Source organism: Hippopotamus amphibius, chromosome 2 (genome assembly GCF_030028045.1).
Source record: "Hippopotamus amphibius kiboko isolate mHipAmp2 chromosome 2, mHipAmp2.hap2, whole genome shotgun sequence".
Taxonomy (NCBI): Eukaryota; Metazoa; Chordata; class Mammalia; order Artiodactyla; family Hippopotamidae; genus Hippopotamus; species Hippopotamus amphibius.
Genome location: NC_080187.1, coordinates 114832890 through 114856434, shown reverse-complemented (window position 1 = coordinate 114856434; position 23545 = coordinate 114832890). Strand labels below are relative to the sequence as shown.

The window sequence follows — 23545 nt, the reverse complement described above, 5'->3', positions numbered from 1 at the left end:
TATCTTTGTAATTATAATTTATTATACATTCACGTCTTGCCTACTTCAAAAAGTATTGAGGGGCTGAACAAAGATACATGGTACATGGTTTGTAAAAATAATTATACAGTCTTTTTCCTAGCAGAGACAGGCAAAATAAAAGCTGGGATTAGAGAGATTTAAAATACATTTTCAACCTTAATTTTTAAAAACATTTTTTAGTATAGGTTATTTTAAGTTTCCTTTCTTAAGATTTTGTTCATACAATTTTCTCTTTGATTATAGCTAAAACTGAAAAACTGTTAGCATACAGGCTGAACCCCAACTGAAAAATCAGTCAATCTCAGACCAGTGGCTAGGGTGTCTCATGTGTAAGTGATAGACATACTTCCCATTTATCTCTGGGGAGTCAGAAGGTGATTGTCACCAGTGAAACTGCTTTCTGACAGTTTCTGCTGATTCTCTTTTGACTTCTGATATGGAAACTACCATATCTTTTGGTTAATTCACAAATTTAACACTTAGGTGGGCCTAGGATTTAGATCTTTACAAGTCCTATGAAAGATGCCTAGGGGACTTGGGCACACTGCTCTGGAACTCCCCACTAGCCAGAACCACATGTAGAAACACTAAAGGTAGAATGAGATCAAAGATGCCGCATGTGCAGAAATCCCTGTGACTCTACTGATTCATGGAACAGTTAAAGCTACAACTCTTCAGTGGGATTTATGAAATGAAAATAATTTTGCAGGAAGCCCACTTGAAGGATAATCTAGATTCAGTGGGCACTATGAAAAAAAAAAAAATATATATATATATATATATGGAAACATACCTTATAATTCAAGGTGGCTTTTTTCTACACTTAATTTCAACAGTTTTACCCTATGTCTGTGTATTTTAAGATTTCTATGAAACACAATTATCAGATAAAATTCTTTTTCTACATAGTAATTCTAAAGACATTATGAAGCTAAAAATATATGGCCAATGGGGAAGATAGACACATATCTGCTGGATTTTATAGGTTTTTTTTTCTGATGTAGATATCCATGTGTATTGACACCCAAAGTACTGTGCAGAAACTTCCCAATACACTGACCTTGCAAAAGTCATTTCAGTAATTCTCTTCTTAGTGAAATGAAGTGCCAAAATTATCCACTCCCTTGAAACCAAACCTAGGAGTTATCCAAAAGTCCAGAGCATGGTTTCCACTGTCCTATAACATTGAGCACTTACCATATGCCAAGCACTGTTGTAAATATTTTATAAACACTATTTCCTTTAATTGTCAAACAACCACACCAGGCAGTCTTTTTTAGCCCCATTTTACAGAGGAGGAAACTCACAGAGAGGTTAAGTGAATTGCCAAAAGCAGCAGAAACAGGGTTTGAACTCAGACAACCTGACTCATGAGCCTGTGCTCGTAACCACTTGGCCTCCATGGGTGTTGACCTGTAGGTCCCTGAAGAAGCCTCCTCCTCTTGCCTGTCCTCAGCCCCACCTCTTCCCACAGAGCCACCAGGCCTTCTGATGGGATTGTTCTTTTATTTGTGGAGTGAGATGATATATCTCATGATATTATACCAACAGAGCTAGATGCTAGCTTGGAAATGTTTAAACTGTATCACAACAACGCTTTATACTACAGTGATTCTCCTAGGGTCTCATTGTGTTTCTTCACACTCAGTCACAACTCAGTGAGATTTTCTCAGTAGAAGTCAGAAAGAACAAAGCTAATGTAAACTAACTCGAGAAGAAGGGAGAGGAGGGCTGCAGTTTTCATTTCTATCGTGTGTCCCTTACTATGGATACCCCTCTCCTTTCCTTTACCTCAACCTTTATACCAGGGAGTAAGCCCCAATGGTTTGTGGAATTTATAGGAGTCTAGGGAGATTTCTCTTTACACAGGGGTGTCCCCTTAGATGCTTAGGAGAAGGGATTGTGGTGTATTCTGTAAGTATCTGTCATTTCACTGGTAAATGAATAGTAATCGTCATCTTTTGACCTAAATAAAATTCATTTTTCATTGTTTCTGTATTCTTCAATAACTAAACATGAGGATAGTGATGTCTAAAGACGGTGTGAGCTACGTACAGTCCCTTCCCATTTGTAAATTCTTCATGGACCTCTACTAGTATTAATATCTTAGTATTTACAAAGCAGATCCTGTTCTAAACAACAGAGGTAATAATTTTATTTGAAAAATAACTTATTAAGCATTCTAATGAATATCAAAAGTGATATTGAAGGTTTCATCTGAGTTTAATTCTTGAGAACAGAATTTTCTAGTGTATGTAGTATGAAAAAGAAAGGACAAAAACCTCAAAACAATTTTCACTGAATATTAACATCCCACACAACTGGAGAAATATAATTTCTTTGTGAAGAAATAAACATTTTAATCCCCCTTATTATTACATACAAGCTAAATTTTACTTATTCTGACCAACTACATAGGTAGCAATCAGCTGTTTATTCCATTTGTGTTGATTTCTGTAGCATCAGTCTAAAGATGAGTGAGTTTTCACCTGAAGTCTGAAGGTGAGCTGAGGTAAAAGGAAACTTCATTCATTCCCTCCACCCCTTCTTACGGCAAGTGGAAAAACTGGGTGCTAAACTCAGATTATTAATTGGAACAGACTGATTCAGGGCATAACACGGTCCTCCATCTAAAAAGATGAGGCACGACAGGGAAGAAGTACGTTTGTTATCACAGAAGGCTATTTCTTGTTTGTTGTTTCTTTCTGGAATAAAAAAAAACAATTTTTCTTTCATATTAATAATGATCATGACTATACCTAAATGTATTATGGGAATGATCTTGTAGGTAGTTTTCTAAAAATTGTGGAGAAAATTTGTGCAAGGTTGGCGGCACTCAGTCCTGCTAGTTATTGCAATGGAAGAATTGTGTTCCCCCCGCTCCCTGCCAACACCTTCACACCCTGACGCCCTCACTGCCAACACGACTATATTTGGAGATGGAGCTTTTAGGATGTAATTAAGGCTTATGAGGTCATAAGGCTAAGATTCTAATCCAGTAGGGTTGGTGGGCTTGTTAGAGGAGGGAGAGAGCTTTCTTCCACTCTCCCCGCATCCATGCACTGAGGAAATGCCATGTGAACATACAGTGAGAGGACAGCCATCTGCAAGCCAGGAAGAGAGCTCTCATTAGAACTTCCCTACGCTGGTGCCTGATCTTGGACCTCCAGCCTCCAGAACTATCAGAAAATAAGTTTCTGTTGTTTAAGCCAACAAGTCTATGGTATTCGTTGCATTTGTATTCAGGGTTGAGAGCAAAGTGCACCCAGTTGGTTCTGTCTCCAACATGTATTCCAGATCTGTCTGGCCTCATCTTTCATTGTCACTGTCAACCCCACGATGGAGCCTTTGTTCCTGTTCATCAGGACTGTTGCCTCCTCTAACTAGTCTCCCTGCTTCCACTCTTGCTTACCCAAAAGTCCATCATCTTCCAATAGTTAGAAAATTCTGCTAAAAATATACACTAGATATGGCTCCTATCCTAGTTAAACACCCTTCAGCATAGTATTTCAACCCCTTCCAGGCCTGTGGAGACCCTCTGTGACCTGACTACCATATCACATCTAATGTCACACCCCCTGCTTCAGGATCCAGTCACACTGGCCTCCCCTGAACTCCTCCCTCCAGGGGACTGAGCCGCACCCACTTGGGCCTAGACGCCTAGGAGACTCATGCACCTTGGCTGGGGATGGTGGCTGCTGCTCACCCCGCAGGTCCAGTTTAGAGGCTGCCGCCTTGAGAGGTTCTCCTGCACAACCCCTCTCTAAGATGGTCCCATCTTCTACACGGTACCCTATCTCCCTTGTATCAGAAGCACTCATCACAATCTGTAATTTCCCCCTCTTATTTTTATCATCTGTCTGCAAGCCCCAGGCAAGAGAGACACTGTCATATTTTCCTACAATAAGGGTTAGCGAATGTGCAATTTTATGATCCTCGGGAGAGCATGCCATGTATACGCACTTGGTATTAGATATAAGCAACAAATCGCTGTATAAGAAGAGGTGCTGCTTCTGCCTCCTCCAGCCTCTTTTGAGTTCTACGGGGCTGTGGATCAGCAGGGTATGATTGGCTCCCTCAGAGGATGTAGTATTTTGGCTGTGGGTGTCCACCTCAACGGAAGGGCTTCTCCTGCAAAACACAAACACCATAGAACAGCTAGTCGCTGGTCAGATGTGTGATGGAGTTCATGTTAAATGTCAAGCTCGACACACCTCTAAAAATTAGACTCAATCTCCCAAACAGGGCTTCATAGCTCAAACTCAGGAGTCAGTAAGTTATAGAAAGTTACTGAAAGAAATGAGGTCACCTAGGGAGTTGATATGGACAGAGAACAGTTTCAGGAACAAAACCCTGGGGCATGTGGACTCTTAAAGGTGGGGAAAAGAAGAAAGCAGCAAAGCTGGTCAGGAACTGTTAGGAAGAGGAGAACCAAGAGGCCAAAGGTAGAGAGTAGGACAAGAAGGTAAAAACCACCACCACCAACACACCAACAACAACCACCCAAAATAGGACAATTTGTGGCCTCATATAGATAAAATAAAACGATATGGAGATTTGCAAAGAAGTAATTACAATTCAGTTTCACATGAACATAAAAATGTAGATAACTGAGGATTCTGGAAGATTGACCCCAATCTTATCTAAGTATTCAAATTTGGGGGAAAATTCTCAAAGATCAGCAAATAATGCTGGAAACATCAAAAAGTTTCTAAGTATGGTAGTGCTTAGCTATTATTTGGTTGAGCTATGACTACGCTCTAACATAACTCTCAGGTCATGATAGGTAAAACAACTAAGTTGAACAGAAAATACTCTTTGATAAATAGAACAGACATGTTCATAGATCTACAGAAAGTTCTCCCCCGTGGAGCCAAAAAAGTGTCTCCTACTCCCCACTCCACCCCAGGAATGTAAAGCTGCTCACTTGTGTTCAGCAGCACTGAATCCTATGAACACCAGTAGCTCTTCATGAAACCAGTGCTGAAGTTAAAAATTAGTTCATATGCCTTTGAGGAAATAAAACAAAACACTTCCTGTGACCACCATCTGTTTTGATGATCAAAAATAGTATATTAAAAGACTACCTGAGGCGGCGAAACCTTGACTGACCACCAAAAAGCTCAAAGTGCTTTCTGATTGACGCGAACATCGTTTTTTCTCCAATTCTTGGCACTGAAACCAGAGTATGTCTACAGCACTTGGCAGAGTACTGTGGACAAATCCACGAAAGCTCAGGATTCTGTAGTAGTCAAGATCACTGGCCATTATGATGTCAGAGTTTTGAGGCTTATGCTATAACTGACAAACGCCATACTTGTTTCGCTGACTTTGCTTCCACCTTTTCATATTTTAAAATTCCTCTTTTTATTTTGAAATAACTGTAGATTCCCATGTAGCTATAGGAAATAATACAGAGTCTATAACCTTTTACTCAGTTTCTCCCAATGGTAACATGTCTCTAAGCTATAATACAATATCATAACTAGGATATTAACATTGAAACAGTGAAGATACAGCACATTTCCATCACCTCCGCAATCCTTTAAATTACCCTTCTACAGCTATGTAGACTCCCTCCAACTTTTACCACCTCTTTAATCCCTGGCAACCACTAATCTTTCTCCATTTCTTTAATTTTTGCCATTTTCAAGAATGTTACACCAATGGGATCATACAGTATGTAACATTTTGGGATTTGCTCTTGTCCACTCAGCATAACTGGAGATTCATCCAGATTGTTGCAGGTATAATAGTTCGTTTCTTTGTAACTCTTGGTAGTAGTCCAGGATAATGATGTATCACAGTTTGCTTAACCAACTGGGTTGTCTTCAGTTTTGGCCTGTTACAAATAAAGCCGCAACAAAAACTTGTGTACACATTTTTGTGTCAACATAGGTTTCCCTTTCTCTAGGCTAAATGCCCAGGAGTGCAAATGTCTGGTTGTATGGTAGTTGTACCTTTTGTTTTTAAAGAAACGGTCAAATCGTTTTCCAGAGTGGCTGTACCATTTCACATTCTCACCAGTACTGTATGTGTTTGTTTCCCCAAATCCACACAAACATTTGGTGGTGTCATTTTTTATTTTAGGCATTCTGATAGCTGGGTAGCTCCATCTCATTGTGGATTTAATTTGCATTCCCCTAATAGTTAATGACACTGAACATCTTTTCATGTGCTTATTTGCCATCTGTATATCTTCTTCAGTTTTACGAACCTACGGTAATCTGCTAAAAACATTTCCTGTAAAGACACCTTTCTCTTTCCACTAGAAAACTGACCATTGTGCAGTTGAGGAGGCTGCTGCACAGATAGTTTAGGTACCATGAACCCAAGCAGCCACAGTGTAACGGAAGGATTCAAATCCCGCTGACTCTGGAGGTCACACAGCCTCTGGGCAGTGAGGCCCCTAATCTTTTCTCACAGGGATGGTCTCTTTGCTCTGACAACAGTGAAGGACTGAAATTTGATTATGTAAGAAAGTTTGTGGTTTCCCTGGCAGGCTCCTGTAATAGTTATCTGAATACATGTCTTTTATTCCCCACTAGACTCTAAGGACCTCAAGGAATGAGTCTATTTTTTGATGTATCATTAAATTCTCACAGGCATTGGCACATTGGAGGAATTCAAAACATTTTATTGAGTAAATCAATGATATAGCTTTCTGCCCTGGATGAAGGAAAAAAAGAGAGAATCTAAAAGTCTCTCTTCCTTTTACTTCATTCATTTAACAGAGAGTATTTGAACCCGTACTGAAGGAAAGGCACTTGGTTAGGTCTGGGCAGCAGGGAGCAAAAGGGACTCTGGCCCAGCTCTCTCACAAAACCTAGATTGAAATGGGGGAGACAGAAATTAAACAGAATCTCACCAATAACTCTTATGTCAGACTCTGGTAGGTACTACAAAGAAAAATTAAAGAGTGAGATGAGCAATTACAAGACGGACCAGACACCTGACTTTGTGGAGAGGGCAGGCAAGGAAGGCTTCTTTGAACAGCTCCTGTGAAATGAGCTTTACAAGATAATTTGGGGGACTTCCCTGGTGGTCCAGTGGGTAAGACTCTGTGCTCCCAATGAAGAGGGCCCAGGTTCGATCCCTGGTCAGGGAACTATATCCCACATGCATACCACAACTAAGACTCCACATGCCACAACTAAAGATCCCACATGCCACAACTAAGACCCGGCATAGCCAAAATAAATAATAGATTTTTTAAAAAGATAATTTGGAATTAATTAGGAGGGTGGAGAGGAAAGGAGAGAGGTAAAGAGGGTTGGAGGGAAGGAGCGGAAAGAGAGAGAGGGAAAGAGGGAGAAGAAGAGAAGAGAAGAGAAAAATGTGTGTTGGGAGAGGATGTTTCATATTTCTTGCTGAAGGGATAGAATCTGAATATATGAAATTTCAGAGACGTGAAAGAGTTTGGTAGATTGGAGACACTAACAGAAGGTACGGGAAGGTGAAGTAAGTCAGGAAAGGTGGGTGGAGGCCAGAAGCACAGGTCTTTTTAGTCCTTTGTGACTTTGTTAAGGTCTTCACTCTTAAAATGAACTAGCATAGAAGCGGCATATAGACAGTGGCCTCCAGAGACTATTCAGCACTTTTAAAGGGACAGTGCTGGTCTGGACATGCTTGACTGTGATTAGAACCGTGGAGGCTCATTGGGCAACACTTTCTGGCCTCTCATCAAGCATTTGGCAGAATCTATTTAAGGCAAGAAATGTAGGCAGACATATCTCTGCACCTTGCCCAGTTCCCAAATTATCTCCATTCTCTGCCTCTCCCTTTTGGAGAGGTTAGGGGCCAGGAAGACGTCTCCCCTTCTAGAATCTAGTCACTGGTAATCAGTTCTGATATTCGTCGAGGAGCTTTTTAGGCTGTCCTCTCCCAGAAATTTTGAGTTACCAGATCCAGAAAACCTGTATTTATAAAAAGTGTTTTGCGTGATCCTTACATAGGACCAGGACTGTGATTGTTTTTTTAGGCATCAGTTGAGGAAGAAGTATTCTTACACCATCTTCCCTTTCTAGTGAAGCAAAAGAGAGAACACTTCTCAGAAAGATCAAGGAAGTGTTCCTTAGTCATGTAATAGTAATCTTTAAATGTAATAGCTAAAGCTGAATTTCTTCCAAAATACCATTGTTAGTTCTTTTAATTTTATGAAAGAATTCTAAATGGAAAAACAGTGACGTGTGTTTTCTTTTTTTTTTAATTTTATTTAATTTTTTTATTGGGGTATAGTTGCCTTACAATGTTGTATTAGTTTCTGCTGTACAATGAAGTGGATCAGCTATATGTATACATATATCCCCTCCCTCTTGGATCTCCCTACACCCCCACCCCCAATCCCACCCATCTAGGTCATTACAGAGCACCGAGCTGAGCTCCCTGTGCTATACAGCAGGTTCCCACCAGCTATCTGTTTTACCCATGGTAGTGTATATATGTCAATCATAATCTCCCAATTTGTCCCACCCTCTCCATCTCCCTCCGTGTCCACATGTCCATTCTCTGTGTCTGCGACAAGGCGCGTTTTCATTTATTTCATTGAACACTGAACTTTTGCCCTAAGTATCAAATAGAAGAGGTGATCCTGTGACAATAGTACCAACATTTAAACACGTTGCAAAGACGAGACTATTCTGTTTTTTCCTTTAGATTTTTAACTCTTTGATTAAATGTCTGTATTGGAAAACAGATTGGGTATTGTCAAGAGCATGAGTTCTGGAATCCAGTTACCTAGTTTTGAATCCTTCCTTGTTCTTTACCATGTGGAAAGACTAGGAAAATCGGTGTGCAATGTCCTTATTTGTAAAATAGAGATGATGATAAAAGTACATCATGAAAATTAAGTGAGATTATACTTCAGAAAACTTACTGTGGTACCTAACACAGTAATCCCTCAGTTAATGTTAGTCATACTTTTAGGAGACTGAAACTTTGTATTCAAAGATAGCAAGCAGTATGGTGGATATTCTTCCAAGACAAAGACAGGGAGATAGAACAGCTACCAATGTTGACTGACTGACTACAAGTTGCCAAGCTCTTTGCCATGCAGTTTATGTACATCATCTCATTTCTTTGCAGCAGATTTGTGAGGTGAGAATCATTATTTCTAGTTTTAGAGATGGAGAAACTGAGGCTCAGGAAGGTTAAGTAACTGAGAACCATATACCGAACAGTTTAGAGTCACGTTTGTCTCATTTCAAAGTCAAAATGTTTGCACAACTGAACAATGTTTCCCCTCTGGAGGAGGGAAGAAAATATATTTAAGCCACATCAGGTTTAGGTTGGCTCCCAAATTATTTAATTGGAATGTATCTAAGTGTTTTCATTAACTGTCAGCATTTGCATTTGGTGCCCATACCCTACTCTGTCCTCCTTAAAATGGCTGGTTGTGGAACCCTTGGCTGGCAGCATGGACTAGCTCTCAGACAGGAAGTTTATATCAGCTCCCAAGGTGGATCGTCGACTCCTGTTACTTTAAGGAGCCAGACCTTGGGCTTCGGGCAGGCTGGGAGTAGCAGTCAGGACTGTGAAAGTGCTCTGATGATTCACCTCCTGATGTCTGGTTGTCCACGTCTCTGTGACACAGACCAGGCTATGAATGGTGGCTAAACCTTTCCCCTGCCTCCTCAGCCTACTCGCCATTCTGGGTCACTGTCTCTGTGAGTAATTTCTCTCCTGATTCTGGCACTCTGGACCGTCTACTACCTACTAATTGATTTTTACCTCCGCAGAAAGGGGAAAGAGAGGGATGCCCAGGCCTTGGCAGTGAGTACTTGTTCCACTACCCTTTTCTGCCCCCTGCTGACCATACATGGGAATTATGTTTAACCCCCAGGCCCTTGGTCCAAGCCAGATTCGTAATAGAGTGAGTGAATCCTGGCACACACAAAAAAACTAAGTAAATAAAATAAGTGATATTTTCATGCATTATTTTTAAAAGGCAAATTTCAAAAAAGTACTTTAAAATATATTTCAAATTTCAAAAAAAATACATGATTAACAAAATATCTCAATGTATCCTTAAAGAATACAGTCATCCCTCAGTATCTGTGGGGGATTAGTTCCAGGATTCCTTGTGGATACTACAATCCACGGATGTTTGAGTCTGTTATGTAAAATGGCATAGTATTTGCATATAACCTATGCACATCCTTCTGTATGCTTTACATCATCTACAGAGTACTTATAATAGCTAATACAATGTAAATTCTAGGTACACAGTTGCCAGTGTGCAGCAAATTTAAGTATCGCTTTCTGGAAATTTCTGGAATTTTTTTGGAATATTTTGGACCTTAAGTTGGTTGAATCCGTGGAACTTATGGATGCATAGGGCTGACTGTACCATCTTATATGTACATAGACCCTACCATCCATCTTTTCACTCAAGGGACAGGTCTGATAGCAGAGTTGAAAATCATGCTAACAGTATTGATCAGTCGTTTTCATCATGCATATGTATGAGAAAAAAACCCCAGAAAGTGTAGTAGAAACCAGCAGCAAAAATGATAGGGTCCAAGTGGAACCGATATAACAGTTGACTCCTGAAGAAAACAGTTAATTAAGAGAACTGAAGAAAAACTTGATTAAAAAAAAAAAAAAAAACCCAAACCCTAACATCTTCAGAGTCAAGAAGCCAAAGAATAGGTGGCTGGGAAATTAGAATAATCAAAGAAGAAAGATTTCTTGGAAATTAAAGGTATCATTGGCTAAATGAATAATTTAGTAGGAAGTCTTGAAGATTGGGTTTAAGGAATCCCATTTGAGCTTGACACTTGGAACATTCATCTTTCCATTTTAATGATATAGATTACCTTTTTTTCCTCAATAGGTAGAGCTATTCAGTCTTTCAAGAAGGAGTAATTTAATAATCGGAATAATGTAAATGCTATTTCAGTTTGTAGAATCAACATATAAACAAAACTTGGAAGCCAATAGTAGCTATAAAAGAGAATCTAATATTAATAACATTGATAATGTATAAAAATGGAAGTCTGACTTTTAAGGCAGCAGAGAGATGTGGAAGGTAATATCAGACAGATTTTTCTCACGTTATCTAGTAATGAATCAGATATACTATCTAAAATTGATGTAACGAAATATGGGGTTTAAGCATATTCTTTAAAATTATAGATAACCACCAGAAGAACCAAAGCACTATAACTGGAAAAACTTAGTAATGGATAAGGAAATATGAACTAAGTTTATTGTCTTTCAATAGATACTATCTAAAGTTGATGAATGAGAAGTGGAGGAATTAGCATAAGTTCCAGAGGTATGGTAATAACCAGCAACAGAATAAAAGATGTTTAAAAATAGGGAGTAAGGGGTGGTGGGATGAATTGGGACTTTGGGATTGACATATATACACTACTAAGTATAAAATAGATAACTAATGAAAACCTACTGTATAGTATAGGGAACTCTACTCAGTGCTCTGTGGTGACCTAAGTGGAAAGGAAATCCAAAAAGGAGGGGATATGTGTATACATATAGCTGATTCACTTGGCTCTACAGCAGAAACTAACACAACATTGTAAAGCAACTATACTCCAATAAAAATTAATTAAAAAAGTAGGAAGCTGGGTTAGAAATGGGCCGTGGGAGAACGAGGTCAGGTAGAGAACTTACATTTTTTAGTACCACTCTGTACTGTTTTATTTTTTTTAACTTGTGCATGTATTAATTTTACAGGTTAAAGTAAAAACTGAAAAAAAAAAAACACACAGAAAAAACAAACAAAAAAAATTCTGCAGCTGCAGCTCTTGGCACCATTTTCCTCCACAGCTGCAGTCTCTCTCCTTACACTGATGGTCAGATCCTACTGAGACAGGAATGCGTAAGAACAGAAAAGTTTCTACCCTGAAGCTTAGGTTTAGGTATTTTTTGTTTGTCTGTGCTTGTGCTCTGTCTTTTCAGTGGCCCAACCTTTTGGAATACTAACTTTTGACTACTTACATCTGTGATATCTAGAATCTCCTTAAAGTTTTGCTAAACTTTGGTATCCTCCTGTTACTTTTTCTTCTTTTTTTTGTTTTTTCAATCAAGGTAAAATTGGTATATAACATTTATACAAATTTCAGGTATGCAACATTATAAATCAATATTTGTATACACTACAAAATAATCAGCACTGTACGTCTAGCTACCATCCATCACCATACAATTGCTCTCCTTCACTCACTTCACCCTTCCTCCAACCCTCTTCCTTCTGGTAAACACCAATCTGTTCTCTGAATCTGTGAGTTTGCTTTTGTTTTGTTTGTTTTGGTTTTTATATTGCACATAAAAGAGAAATTATATGGTATTTGTCTTTCTTCTTCTGACTTATTTCACTTAGCATAATGCCCTCAAGGTCCATCCATGTTGTCGCAAATGGCAAGATTTCCTTCTTTTATGGCTACACGGTATTCTGTTGTGTCTATATACATTGTATCTTCTTTATCCATTCACCCATCCTTGGACGTTTGGGTTGTTTCCATATCTTGGCTGTTGTAATAATGCTGCAGTAAACATAAGGGTGCATATATCTTTTCAAATTAGTGTTTTTGTTTTCTTCAGGTAAATACCCAGAAGTAGAACTGCTGGGTCATTTAGAAGTTCTAGTAAATTTCTGTGGCGTTTCCATACTGTTTTCCACAGTGGCTGAACCAGTTTACATTCCTACCAACAGTGCACAAGAGTAATCCTGACTCACTGGCCTCTATTGTGATCCTGGTGTTTTTTTGTTTGTTTCTGTTTTTTGTTCTTTAATACTTATTTGGGCTGCTCCAGGTCATAGGTGCAGCATGCGAACGTAGTTATGGCATGCAGACGTCTTAGCTGCAGCACGCAGGTGGGACCAAGTTCCCCCGTCAGGCACTGAACCCCAGCCCCCTGCATTGGGAGTGCAGAGTAGTACCCACTGGACCACCAGGGAAGTCCTGATCCTAGTGTTTTAATTTTTTTTTTTTTTAATTTTGACTCTAGTTACCTACGGCCCACCTGGGTCCAACTCAGCCTGCCTAGGTAGGAAGGAAACGTTTATGGAAAAGTGACGACAATTACTAGTATCAGAGTAAATAAAACAGTGTACATTATTAAGTTAAAACATAGTGCTAAGGAAGTAGGGTGATGGTCTCTACTCCATTCCTCACGTTTTCATGGAGAATAGTGTACTTCACCCCTACAGAGAACACACTTGGAAGGATCTGGGAGTAGAGGTTTTCTCTAGACCACAGTCTTGCATGAGACAATAGACAGGAGGAAATGAAGAAACCAGAATATCTAAATAAGAAGGCAATAATGTCTCACATGTCACTCTCTGAGAGAAAGTAGGCAACACATATGGGGGGAATCCCCACAAGCATCTCCCAAACAAAACAAAACAAGAAGAAACACAGAAATACATATATTATACACGTAGAAATACAACTGTTGGGCAGTTTCTGGTCAGTACACACAGATGCCCAGGCTGTGGACTCAACACTGGTGCAGCTGGCTGGCCTGCCATGGGACTGAAACCAGGTGTTCTCAGGTTCTCACTGTCTCCCACACAGCTACCACTAAGTTACCTGCCATGCTCTTTGGCTGAGAATAGCAACATCGAACGACATTCCACCATTCATTTAATTTGGGGATCATAATTTTGTTTGTGATAACTTCTGCAGTGGAGCTGCAGTTTCCTTTGTGGCTACTGACCCCTTGGAGAGTAAAACTAACCAGAGATTTGAATTTAAAGAGGCTGAAGAAGCTACATACCTATGAAAGACAGCTTGGGACACAGCTGCAGATGTGGGAACCCAGACAAGTAAGTAAGACCCTCTGGCTGAGACGGAGCCAGTCGTATAAAATTGGGAATGAAGGCATTTGGACTTTAATTTCTGTGGGCTTTTATTTGCAAGGGGATTTAGTTTTGAGGACGTTGAATAATAAGAGTTTCCTATTGTTCAAATTTGGGACATGTTTATGTTGTTGATCCAGTCTTTATATTCATTTCATAAAATCTGGTGGATCTATTCTGGACAACATGACAGGAGATAATTACTGATAAGAATAGAATAGGGAGTGAATTTTGAGCTTAGGGTGCCGCATGGAATCCTGGCTGACTCATGATGCTAGAGTCTTTTGTGGGCAAAAGGTGAAATGCCCATCAGCAGTTCCAGAGGGGAACGTTGTGTAGAAAGGAGCAGAGTGTACCATGGTGAGAGCACAGCAGCACTGTGAGCAGCTGCCTGCCCTGCTGAGAGGACGGCAGCCCTGGCTGACTTCTAACTCGCTTAAGAACAATGCCTTATGACATCCTTTCCCAGCCTTCCTTCATATACGCGCTGCTTTGGGATTTTTATTTATTTGCGCATCACCCATGCTAATACTGATACATTTTTAAAAATATTGTGTGTACTTTAAAATTCTTGAGCTCATGATATGTTAAAATATATTTTTTTCTGAATACAGATTAAAATGCATAATTACTAAAATTAAAAAAAATGCCTGTCACCATCACCCTGCTACCTGAAATCAACTGACATAATGCCAGTGGGACACACACTGTAATATGCTAAAAGATGAGAAACCTGGCAGAGAAGGGGAGGGATGCGTGTTGCTTCACTCTTCAGGTTTCTGTTCTAATCCTGATGATGGAAAGTGGTACTGGATAAATATTTGGGGCCCCTCTCTACACCTTCTCTCTCGCACCTTCCCAGGCAACAAAGAAGAACTCAGTTTCTAAGACTTGCAGGAGCTCCGGTACAGCGTTTTCTAATTCTGCCCTTGGCGTTCAGGGAGCAGTACTTCTTACTCCCACGCTGGAGCTGGGCTTGAGTGAGGAAGACTGAAGTTCATTTGTGGAGAACTGGAGCAAACCTATTTCTGCTTTAGGCCTAAGCCTCATCTCCTACTCAGCTTTACTAGGGAACCCCATAATTTAGATGATAAGACATACATTTCAATCTCTGCTTCCTGGGTCTATTTCTCAACCTGGCTAAAGTCCATAAAGCAGAAGCCCAAATTCCAACACAGCATTTAGTTACAAAAACAAGTGAAAGAAATGAGAGAAGAAAATGTTGACTGAAGAAAACGAATGCTCCTGTTACACAACAAAATGTTTTGTGTTAATAAACATTTAGTGATAGCTTATTATGCAAAAGAGTTTTTTAAAAAGTTAATGTTCCTTGACACTCAAATATTGTGGCTGTGAGTTTTCACTTCTCCAGCTTGGGGTTAGAGTCGTGTGGTATTGTAGTCTCCTTGGCTGAGTCTGCACAGGGAAACAGGGGAACCCTTCTTTGTTCCCCAGTCTCTGAGAAGCAATGAGATACAGTAGAAAGAATATGGGCTTTGGAGTCGGGTCTGGGGATGTATTCTGGATGTTTCAAGTTGGGCAAATTACTTAACCTTCCTGAATCTCACTGTTTACAGGTATAAAATGGGGATAGTAACTCTCATTGGGTTGTTGTGAGGACTGAGATAATGCATGTGTAATGCACTAACTTGATGCCGGATCCCCTCCCTGCCCACAAATTGAGCTAAAGATACTCTAGGAAGGATTCTTTCTCCCTACTCAGTGTTCCTTCACGGTTATCCTCTGGGACTTACTGGGGATCAGCAGTTATAAAACCTTCATTCTGGATCCAGTCCTTCTCTTTCCACACTCTTCTCCCCTCACAGATCTGAAGTTTTGGAGCTATTCCTTACTCTGGAGGACTTGTCATTTGGAACTCAGACTTCATCATTTTCTTTGCTTCGTGGCTCTGCCTATGTCCCATCACCAGTTTCCAAGACCACAGGCTGTAGCCCAAGTCTCCCACTTCCCCACCTACAAGGAACCAGGCTGAACAGGTGTAAAGCACCGAATTGGTATTTGGCACACAGTAGATGCTCATTACCTATAAATTTCTTTTCTTAGATCTGGAAGCTTTGAACTGTTTTCTACAGAGCTGTATTGACTATTATGATTGAGTACAGTGATCCAAGAACTGTATTTTAGAAATGAAATATTTTGGATATCACTGACTCAATCTTTAAAACCACTAACTTCTGCATTTAGTCAGACTGCCATTCAAATAGAAATCATATCCATGTCTAGGCATCCGCTCAATATGTCCATATCTAGATAGTTTTTAAAGACATTTTGAGATCTTTCCCTTGCATAGAAAGAGTATGGTTTGCCTCCTTATGCTCAGCGGCCTTTTCCAGCACAGATAAAATTCCAAGATAATAAAGATTTTGATCTCATGCAAGTTCCTTGGTGCAAACAGGCTTGCATAGCAAAATGATGCAGATAAACGTGGATGAAAATGGACTTCACACAAATAAATGAAACTATATTATGTTTCTCTAGTATAAAAATAGATCAAATGGCAGGAGGACAAAAATAGGTGAAGTGGTAACATAAACTGACTTGTGAAAAAAAGCAGTCAATAGAAAATGACCTCAAGATGATTCAGAGGTTGGAATTAACAAACAGGGACTTTAAAGCAGCTATTATAAGTGTGTTTAAGGACTGAATAGAAAATATGGTAATAATGAACAGATGGACATCTCTGTAGAAAGAAAGAAGTATTTTAAAAAAGCCAAATGGAAATTCTAGAACTGAAAAATACAAAAGTTCATTGATGGATTTAACAACAGACTGGAAACAACAGAAGGGTCAGTGAACTTGAAGATAGATCAACAGAAAATATCTAGTCAAAAGGACTGAGAGGACAAAAAAAAATCTATAAGAAAGTTAACAGAGCCTCAGTGTTCTCTGAGTCCAACATCAAATGGTCTAACATATATACAATTGGAGTTCAAAGAGAAGTGAATGGGGCAGAAAAAATATTTAAACACATGACCAAAAATTTCCCAACATTAGTGAAAACCTTAAATATACACACATAGTGTGAAAATGACATATATTGTGAAACTCGTGAAAAATGAAGGCTGGCTGACTTCTCATGAGAAAAATTAAAACCAGAAAAAAGTGGGAGAACATTTTAAGTGTTGAAAGGAAACTACTATTAACTAAGAATTGTCTAGGCAGTGAAAATATCTTTTAGGATTACAGTCAAAATAAAGGCATTTTCAGATAAACGAAATCAGAGAATTTGTCACCACCACACGGGTACTAAAGAAGAGTTAATGAAAGCTCTTCAGCTTGAAGAGAAAGATAAGAGATTCTACAGAGAGGAGTAAAGAGCTTGGAACATGGCTTGAGCACATGCACACATATATAAAGAATAAGGAAATGAATCCAGAAAGATATTGCTATGATTTATGTTAAGGAGTTTTATAGTGTTTTCTGCTTTCCTCTAGGAGTTTTATAGTGTCTGGTCTTACATTTAGGTCTTTAATCCATTTTGAGTTTATTTTTGTGTATGGTGTTAGAGAATGTTCTAATTTCATTCTTTTACATGTGGCTGTTCAGTTTTCCCAGCGCCATTTGCTGAAGAGACTGTCTTTTATCCATTGTATATTCTTGCCCCGTTTGTCAGAGATTTGGGTTATGACGGCATCTGTGTGCTGGGATGGTGATGCACTGCCCCTCCTCCCACTCGAGAGGGCATGGAAGTTTTGTGTCCCCCACCTCGTTCCTTGCCCTATGCATCTCTTCTGTTTGGCTATTTCTGAATTGTATCCTTTATAATAAAACTGTAATGTTAATTATAGTGCTTTCCTGAGTTCTGAGTCATTTTAAGAAATCATTAAATCTGAGCAGGGAACTCCTGAATCTGTAGCTAGCCAGACATGGATGTGGGGATCCTATTTATGGCTGGCATCTGAAGCGGGGACAATACTGTGGCACTGAGTCCTTAACCTGTGGGGTCTGCACTAACTCCAGGTAGCTAGTGTCTGAATTGAGCTGGAATGTAGCTCAAAGCTGGTGCAGGAGAAGTGAAGAACTGACTGTTGTTTGTAAAACCAAACAAGGTCTCAAGGTCAACATCTGTGGTATTCCTGCCAAAAGTGCCTAACTTGTATCTATTCAAGGAAAACATTCTACAAGATAACTGCCCTGTATTCTTCCAAAATACATGTTAAGAAAGATAAACACTGAGAAACTATTCCAGATTTAATGGAGACTAAAGAGATAGAACAAGTATATGCAATATGCAGTCCTGAATTAGAGCCTTGATCAGAGGGAAAAAAACAACTATAAAGGACATCATGGAACAACTGACCAAATTTGACTATAGAATGTCAGATAAGAGTACTGTATCATAAAATTTCCAGATTTTGATTAATGTATCAAAATTGTGTAAGAGAATATTCTTGTTAGAAAATATATACTCATAAAAAAGTCTCCAAATGGTTCAGAAAAAAATAATATGCATATATTACTTACATGCATTATATATAGAAAAAGAAAATAATAAAGCAAATGGCACAAAATATAAACAATTGGAGAATCTGGGTAAAGGGTATACACAAGTTTGTGATGCTGGTCTTGCAACCTTTCTGTAAGCTTGAAATAATATAAAAATAAAAGATAAAAGAAAACGAAAACGGAAATAACACAGTAGACTTGCCAAATTATATGTCGGTTTTCTTCCGCAAAGTGGAATACCTAAAGATTATTAGAACATTGAACAAAGATAGAGCAGTTCCCGAACTGTGTTTCCTGGAGTACAATTATGCCATGACAAATTTATCAAATTTATCAAAATTAATAATTTTGATAAATTAAAGACTTATCAAAATTAAAACAGTTGCTGTTGTTCTTTCTTTCCTCTGAAAATTCATTTTAGAAATAATTTCATTCATCAGAAATTCACTTGAGTAGCAAGTGAGACCTGTAGGATGAGAGCTGGTGAAGATTTGTTTATCTGGAGAAGGACTGAAAAGGGAGGAATAAAGTAGGGGTGGGTGAAGGCCACATGAGTGGCAATGTGACCCTTCCCTAAGACCTTCCAAGTTTCCTCCCTAGAAATCATGGTATCCATGGAGAGGCTGTCTCCAGGAAACAAGAGAAGAGTACAAGTTTTGCATTCCAGTTGACTTAGGAAAAAGGGTTGTTTAGACAATGTAAATCCTTTGACATAGGAAATCTTGGGGAGGCTTATGGCTTCCACAGGTCATGGAACCAGGGGTTCAAAGCAATTTGTGATGGTTAATTTTCTGTGTCACCTTGACTAGGTGAAGGGATACCCAAGTGGCTGATAAAATGTAATTTCTAGGTGTGTCTATGAGGACATCTCCAGAAGAGATGAACATTTGAATCAGGAGAATGAGTAAAGAAGATCTTCATCAACGCAGTGGGCATCACCCAATCCCTTGAGTACCTGAACAGAACAAAAAGGGAGAGGGAGGACGAATTTGCTTTCGGAGCTAAGACATCCATCTTCTCTTGCCCTCCTGCTGTCCATCAGAGCTCTTGGAACTAAAGCTTTTGGACTCAAACCAGAGTTACACAATTGACCCCTCCCTGATTCTTAGGCCTTCAGTTGATTATACCATCAATTTATCTGGTTCTCCAGATTGTGCAGATGGTGGGCAGATTGTGGAACTTCTAGGCCTCCATATCCAAGTGAGCTAATCCCTACAATAAATCACTTATTTATCTCTGGATATCCTACTGGTTCTGTTTCTCTGAAGAACACTGACTAATACACAATTCAATCTAGATATTGGATGATATCTAGTTTTCACATATGAGGATAATGCCAACACATTTATATAGTTGTTCTGGTTATTATGTGTTAATATCTTATTATTAATAAACACTGTGCCACAGTCAAGAAATTTGCACGAATGATGGGGCTGATGAAGGAGGAGATGATGTGTGCCTGAACACCATTGGTATTTGTGGTCTAATTGAAACTCACTGGTCTAAACTGTGGACCTTGTCTTCTATTTTAAACATATGAATGTGTTATTTTATTAATAATAAAATAGTTGAATCCCTAAATTTATATCATTCTGTTACAAAGTTTTAAAAAGCGAATCAAAAGTTGACCATTTCTTACAATTAATCTATCTAGCAGACTATTTTTTTACTCTTAGCTTCAATCTGAGCACTACTTTGTTTCACGGCCACTTCTTGGATTTCTACTGCTACATTATTAATTTTTAAGTGTTCTTTGGTCTCATAAGCTGAAGAAATGTGTCATTTTCACAGACGTATTTAAAGAAGTAGGACTCAGAAAACATAGAACGTACTTTCATATTCTGACTATTTTCATAAACGGCTATGAGACAGTATTTTGACTATTCAAATTATGAGTGGGCTAAGTGATGAATTACCCACTAGCCAACTGATTTCCACTGTTAATACCAATGTAAATTATGGCCCAGATCAATCCCACAACTTCTAATGAAATTCCTGGGATGGGAATAACTTCGGCAAGGCCTCTATAAACACAGATCAAGGGTGTCAAGGGTGAAGCAGCAACATGAGAAATCCACAGACTAAGAGGCTTCAGTCTGGGGTCACTGCAAATCAAGGACACTGAGCCTATTTTAGATGGCAGTACAAGAATTAAATCATTACTAACTGCAAAACAAAGATTACACCATCAAAACTCTAAAGATGGTAAACAGATTAAATAACGTGCATATAAGTGAAGAAATTCTCAGGGCTGGAGAAATTTAGGACCATGCAAACAGATGAAGGCTTTCTCAGCAAAGCTGTAGCATATTTATGGTCCTACTGTACTTGGGACTATAGTGCCATTGAAAAGCGGAAACCCAGCTGTCACCTAAGACAGGACGGGAATTCTGCAAATTTGGCAGCGATCCTTCAGCTGTGTCCTTAATACCCCTCTTGGAGTCTGCTATGCTGTGACATTACTTACAGAGCTCAAAGAGGTCATGGAGATAGCTCCGTGAAGAATCAAAATTGAAAAGACTGCTGGTATAGAGTGGATTCTGAAAGCTATCTCAGGATTTAGCCAATCTGAACTATCACATCTTTCCCCAGATACCTGCCCTCAGTATTTCTCACCAGTTACTATTACTTATTCACCCAACTTCAAAACCTGAGTCTTCTCCAACTCCTCTTTTCTCCTCACTTCCACCTCCTGTTAGCTGCCAAGTCTAGCAGATTCAGCTTCTTCATCTTTAATCCATTCCCTCCTTTTGGTCTCAAAGGCCAGTGCTCTGGTTCAGGTGCTTACTCCCTCAGGCTATTTAACCTGTCCTCCCAGTTTCCAGTATTTTTCCCTCTAATTCATTTTATGGCCACCATAATATTCATCTTTCTAAAGCACAGTCTGAATCATGCCAGTCCCCCTTTCAAACCATCTTTAATTAGTCCTCATGGCTCTGAATCAAATAAATACTCCTCAGCTTGGCATTTAAGACCCCAGTAATCTCCAGTAGCTCCTCAACGTCTATACTATCACCCACACATTTCCTTACAAGCACCACATGGTCCAACTTCCTGTTTCTTCCTCAGACTTCTTTTTGCAACTGGATCTCAATATGCACACGACTCAATCTACTGAAATCTTATCCATCTTCCAGGGTCCATATCAATCATTGCTTCCTCAAAGAAACCTCTCTCCATCTCCCCAATTATATGTGATCTCCTGCTTCCCTGAACCTAACACATTTTCCCTGGATCAATTATGACCTGCTATCTAGTCTACTTATTTATCTCATCTACTATAATTTTCTCCCAATCAATATTTATTAACACTTATCTATGTTCCAGGCACTGTATTAGGCATCAGGAGTACAGGAGTGAATAAAACATCTATGACCCCTCAAATTACACAGAGGAGCCTCAAGCTGGTATTATTATGGAATCTTCAAAGTGTACCACATGATAAGTAACTAGCATAATTGTTCTATCATGATGCCAGAACATAATTCATAAACATACTAAGTGTCATTCAATTAAGATGATTTGTTTAAAACCTCTAATTCAATTAATAAAAGAATCATTTTAAATGGGAAATTTGAAAAATCATACAGTGTAAACTTTAAGTCCATAATAAAGATCTGTTCATAATGGAAGCAAAAGTGGAAGAAATATCAAATCTTTCCATTGAAATATTGTAGGGCAAAAATGTCCATTTTCTAGAGCTATCCACACATTTATTTGTTTAATGAAACGAAAGAGTGGAAAGAAAGAAACTCAGACTTTGGTGTCAAGGGGACTTCAAATGAATGAATATGATGAATTGAATGAATGAATTTAAAAAGACTATGGGTTTGGTTTTCTGACACTTTTTGGACCTATCATTTTAGAATCTTAGTAAAGTCCCCAGAAGTTCACGTGGAGATAACATAGATAGGGGATATGTATAGTGATCAGGTAAAAAGATGAAAGAATACAACTGTGAGATGAGCTATGTTAAATTATCATTAAGCAGGAAAACAAGACAATATTTCCCTCAGGCCTCTATCCTTGATTCAGCCCCCAGTGAAGAAACTCTGGCATTTAAAAGATGGGGAGGTCCTTACCAGACAGTCCCATTTTTAACAAGTATGCACATTTTTACATCTCAGTTTCAAATATCCCCACAATTCACAGTAGTTGTCCAAGGCCCCACCCACGCTCCACCTCCCACCCCGCCTCTGTTTCTTATTTACCTCATATGCATCTTTGATGTTCCAGGGCTCACCAAGAGCAGCCACATGTCCCAGGATGCCTTTGTTCCACTCTAAGCGGATATAGTTATTTGAAGCTTCTTCCAGTGTTGAACCTTCTGCAACATCAAAGAGGCGGCTGATAAGAAACTTGTCGTTGGAGCTGTCCTCACAGACAAGGAACAGGGAATAGCGGTCAGTGGAGATGAGTCCATGGATGTGCAAGAAAATTTTGTGACATAAGGCTGTGACATCCAAGTGACTAGAAATATCTTTCACTAATTCCAAGAGTCTTGAGCACTGGTCCCCTTCATCATTATCAAACCTTGGGGGGGGTTAGAGGCATCTGTTCCTTCTTTTCTGAGTCAGAGAGGAAGCTCACAGTTCCCTCAGAATCCTTGACGACAGTGGGTCTAAGAGGCCGATCAAATTCGGAGGTGGAGATTTTCCTGGTTGGTGTTCCAGGGACGCTGCTCTCTGCACGGGGACTCTGCTGCGAGGGGCAAGAGCAAGCTTCCGTGTGGCCTCTGACGCCTTCCTTGCACACAGGGATGGTGTGAACTCTCTCAGCAAACCATGCATTGACCATTTCTCTGCAGAACAGAACATGTAGACACAGTAAATGTTTGAGGAATACCCCTTCTTAAATATTGCTACCCCCGAAAGCTTCTAAAAATCCGCTCGTGGTAAACTGATGTGGTAATGATTGATTTGTCATAGAAAACAAAAACAAGATGGTTTATTTAAGACGGTTTTATTTTGAAAAACTCTAGAGGACAATTGCTTCAGTGAACATTTTAATAAAGCCTGACTCCTATAACGTGTATTTTCAGATATCTGATTTATAACACATTGTCAAGTCTGCTCCTCTCAAATCAGTTTGTGTTAAAGTAAAAGACACTAAATTTGACAAGAGTCTTAGGAAAATATAAATATGGAAATTTATCTGCTATTTAAAACATACAACTTTTTCTGAAGTTAAATATTTAAAAATTTTTAAAAATTTATATAAAATTGGCTAGCT

The 23545-nt window shown here is 39.1% G+C and overlaps 1 protein-coding gene and 1 pseudogene across 1 annotated transcript in view; both read right to left on the bottom strand.

Moving 5' to 3' along the window:
* Window positions 1–5173, bottom strand: part of LOC130844427 (rho GTPase-activating protein 20-like) — a 145510-nt gene extending 140337 nt beyond the window's left edge. The window contains exons 1-2 of the mRNA XM_057720676.1: window positions 5109–5173; window positions 3985–4152 (exon numbers count right to left, since the gene is read on the bottom strand). Of these exons, the coding sequence (XP_057576659.1) occupies window positions 3985–4152; window positions 5109–5173 (233 nt within the window). The remainder of the gene's footprint in view (window positions 1–3984; window positions 4153–5108) is intronic.
* Window positions 5174–19205: 14032 nt separating this feature from the next.
* Window positions 19206–23110, bottom strand: LOC130844426 (cGMP-specific 3',5'-cyclic phosphodiesterase-like; annotated as a pseudogene).
* Between the last annotated feature and the right edge of the window lie 435 nt (window positions 23111–23545).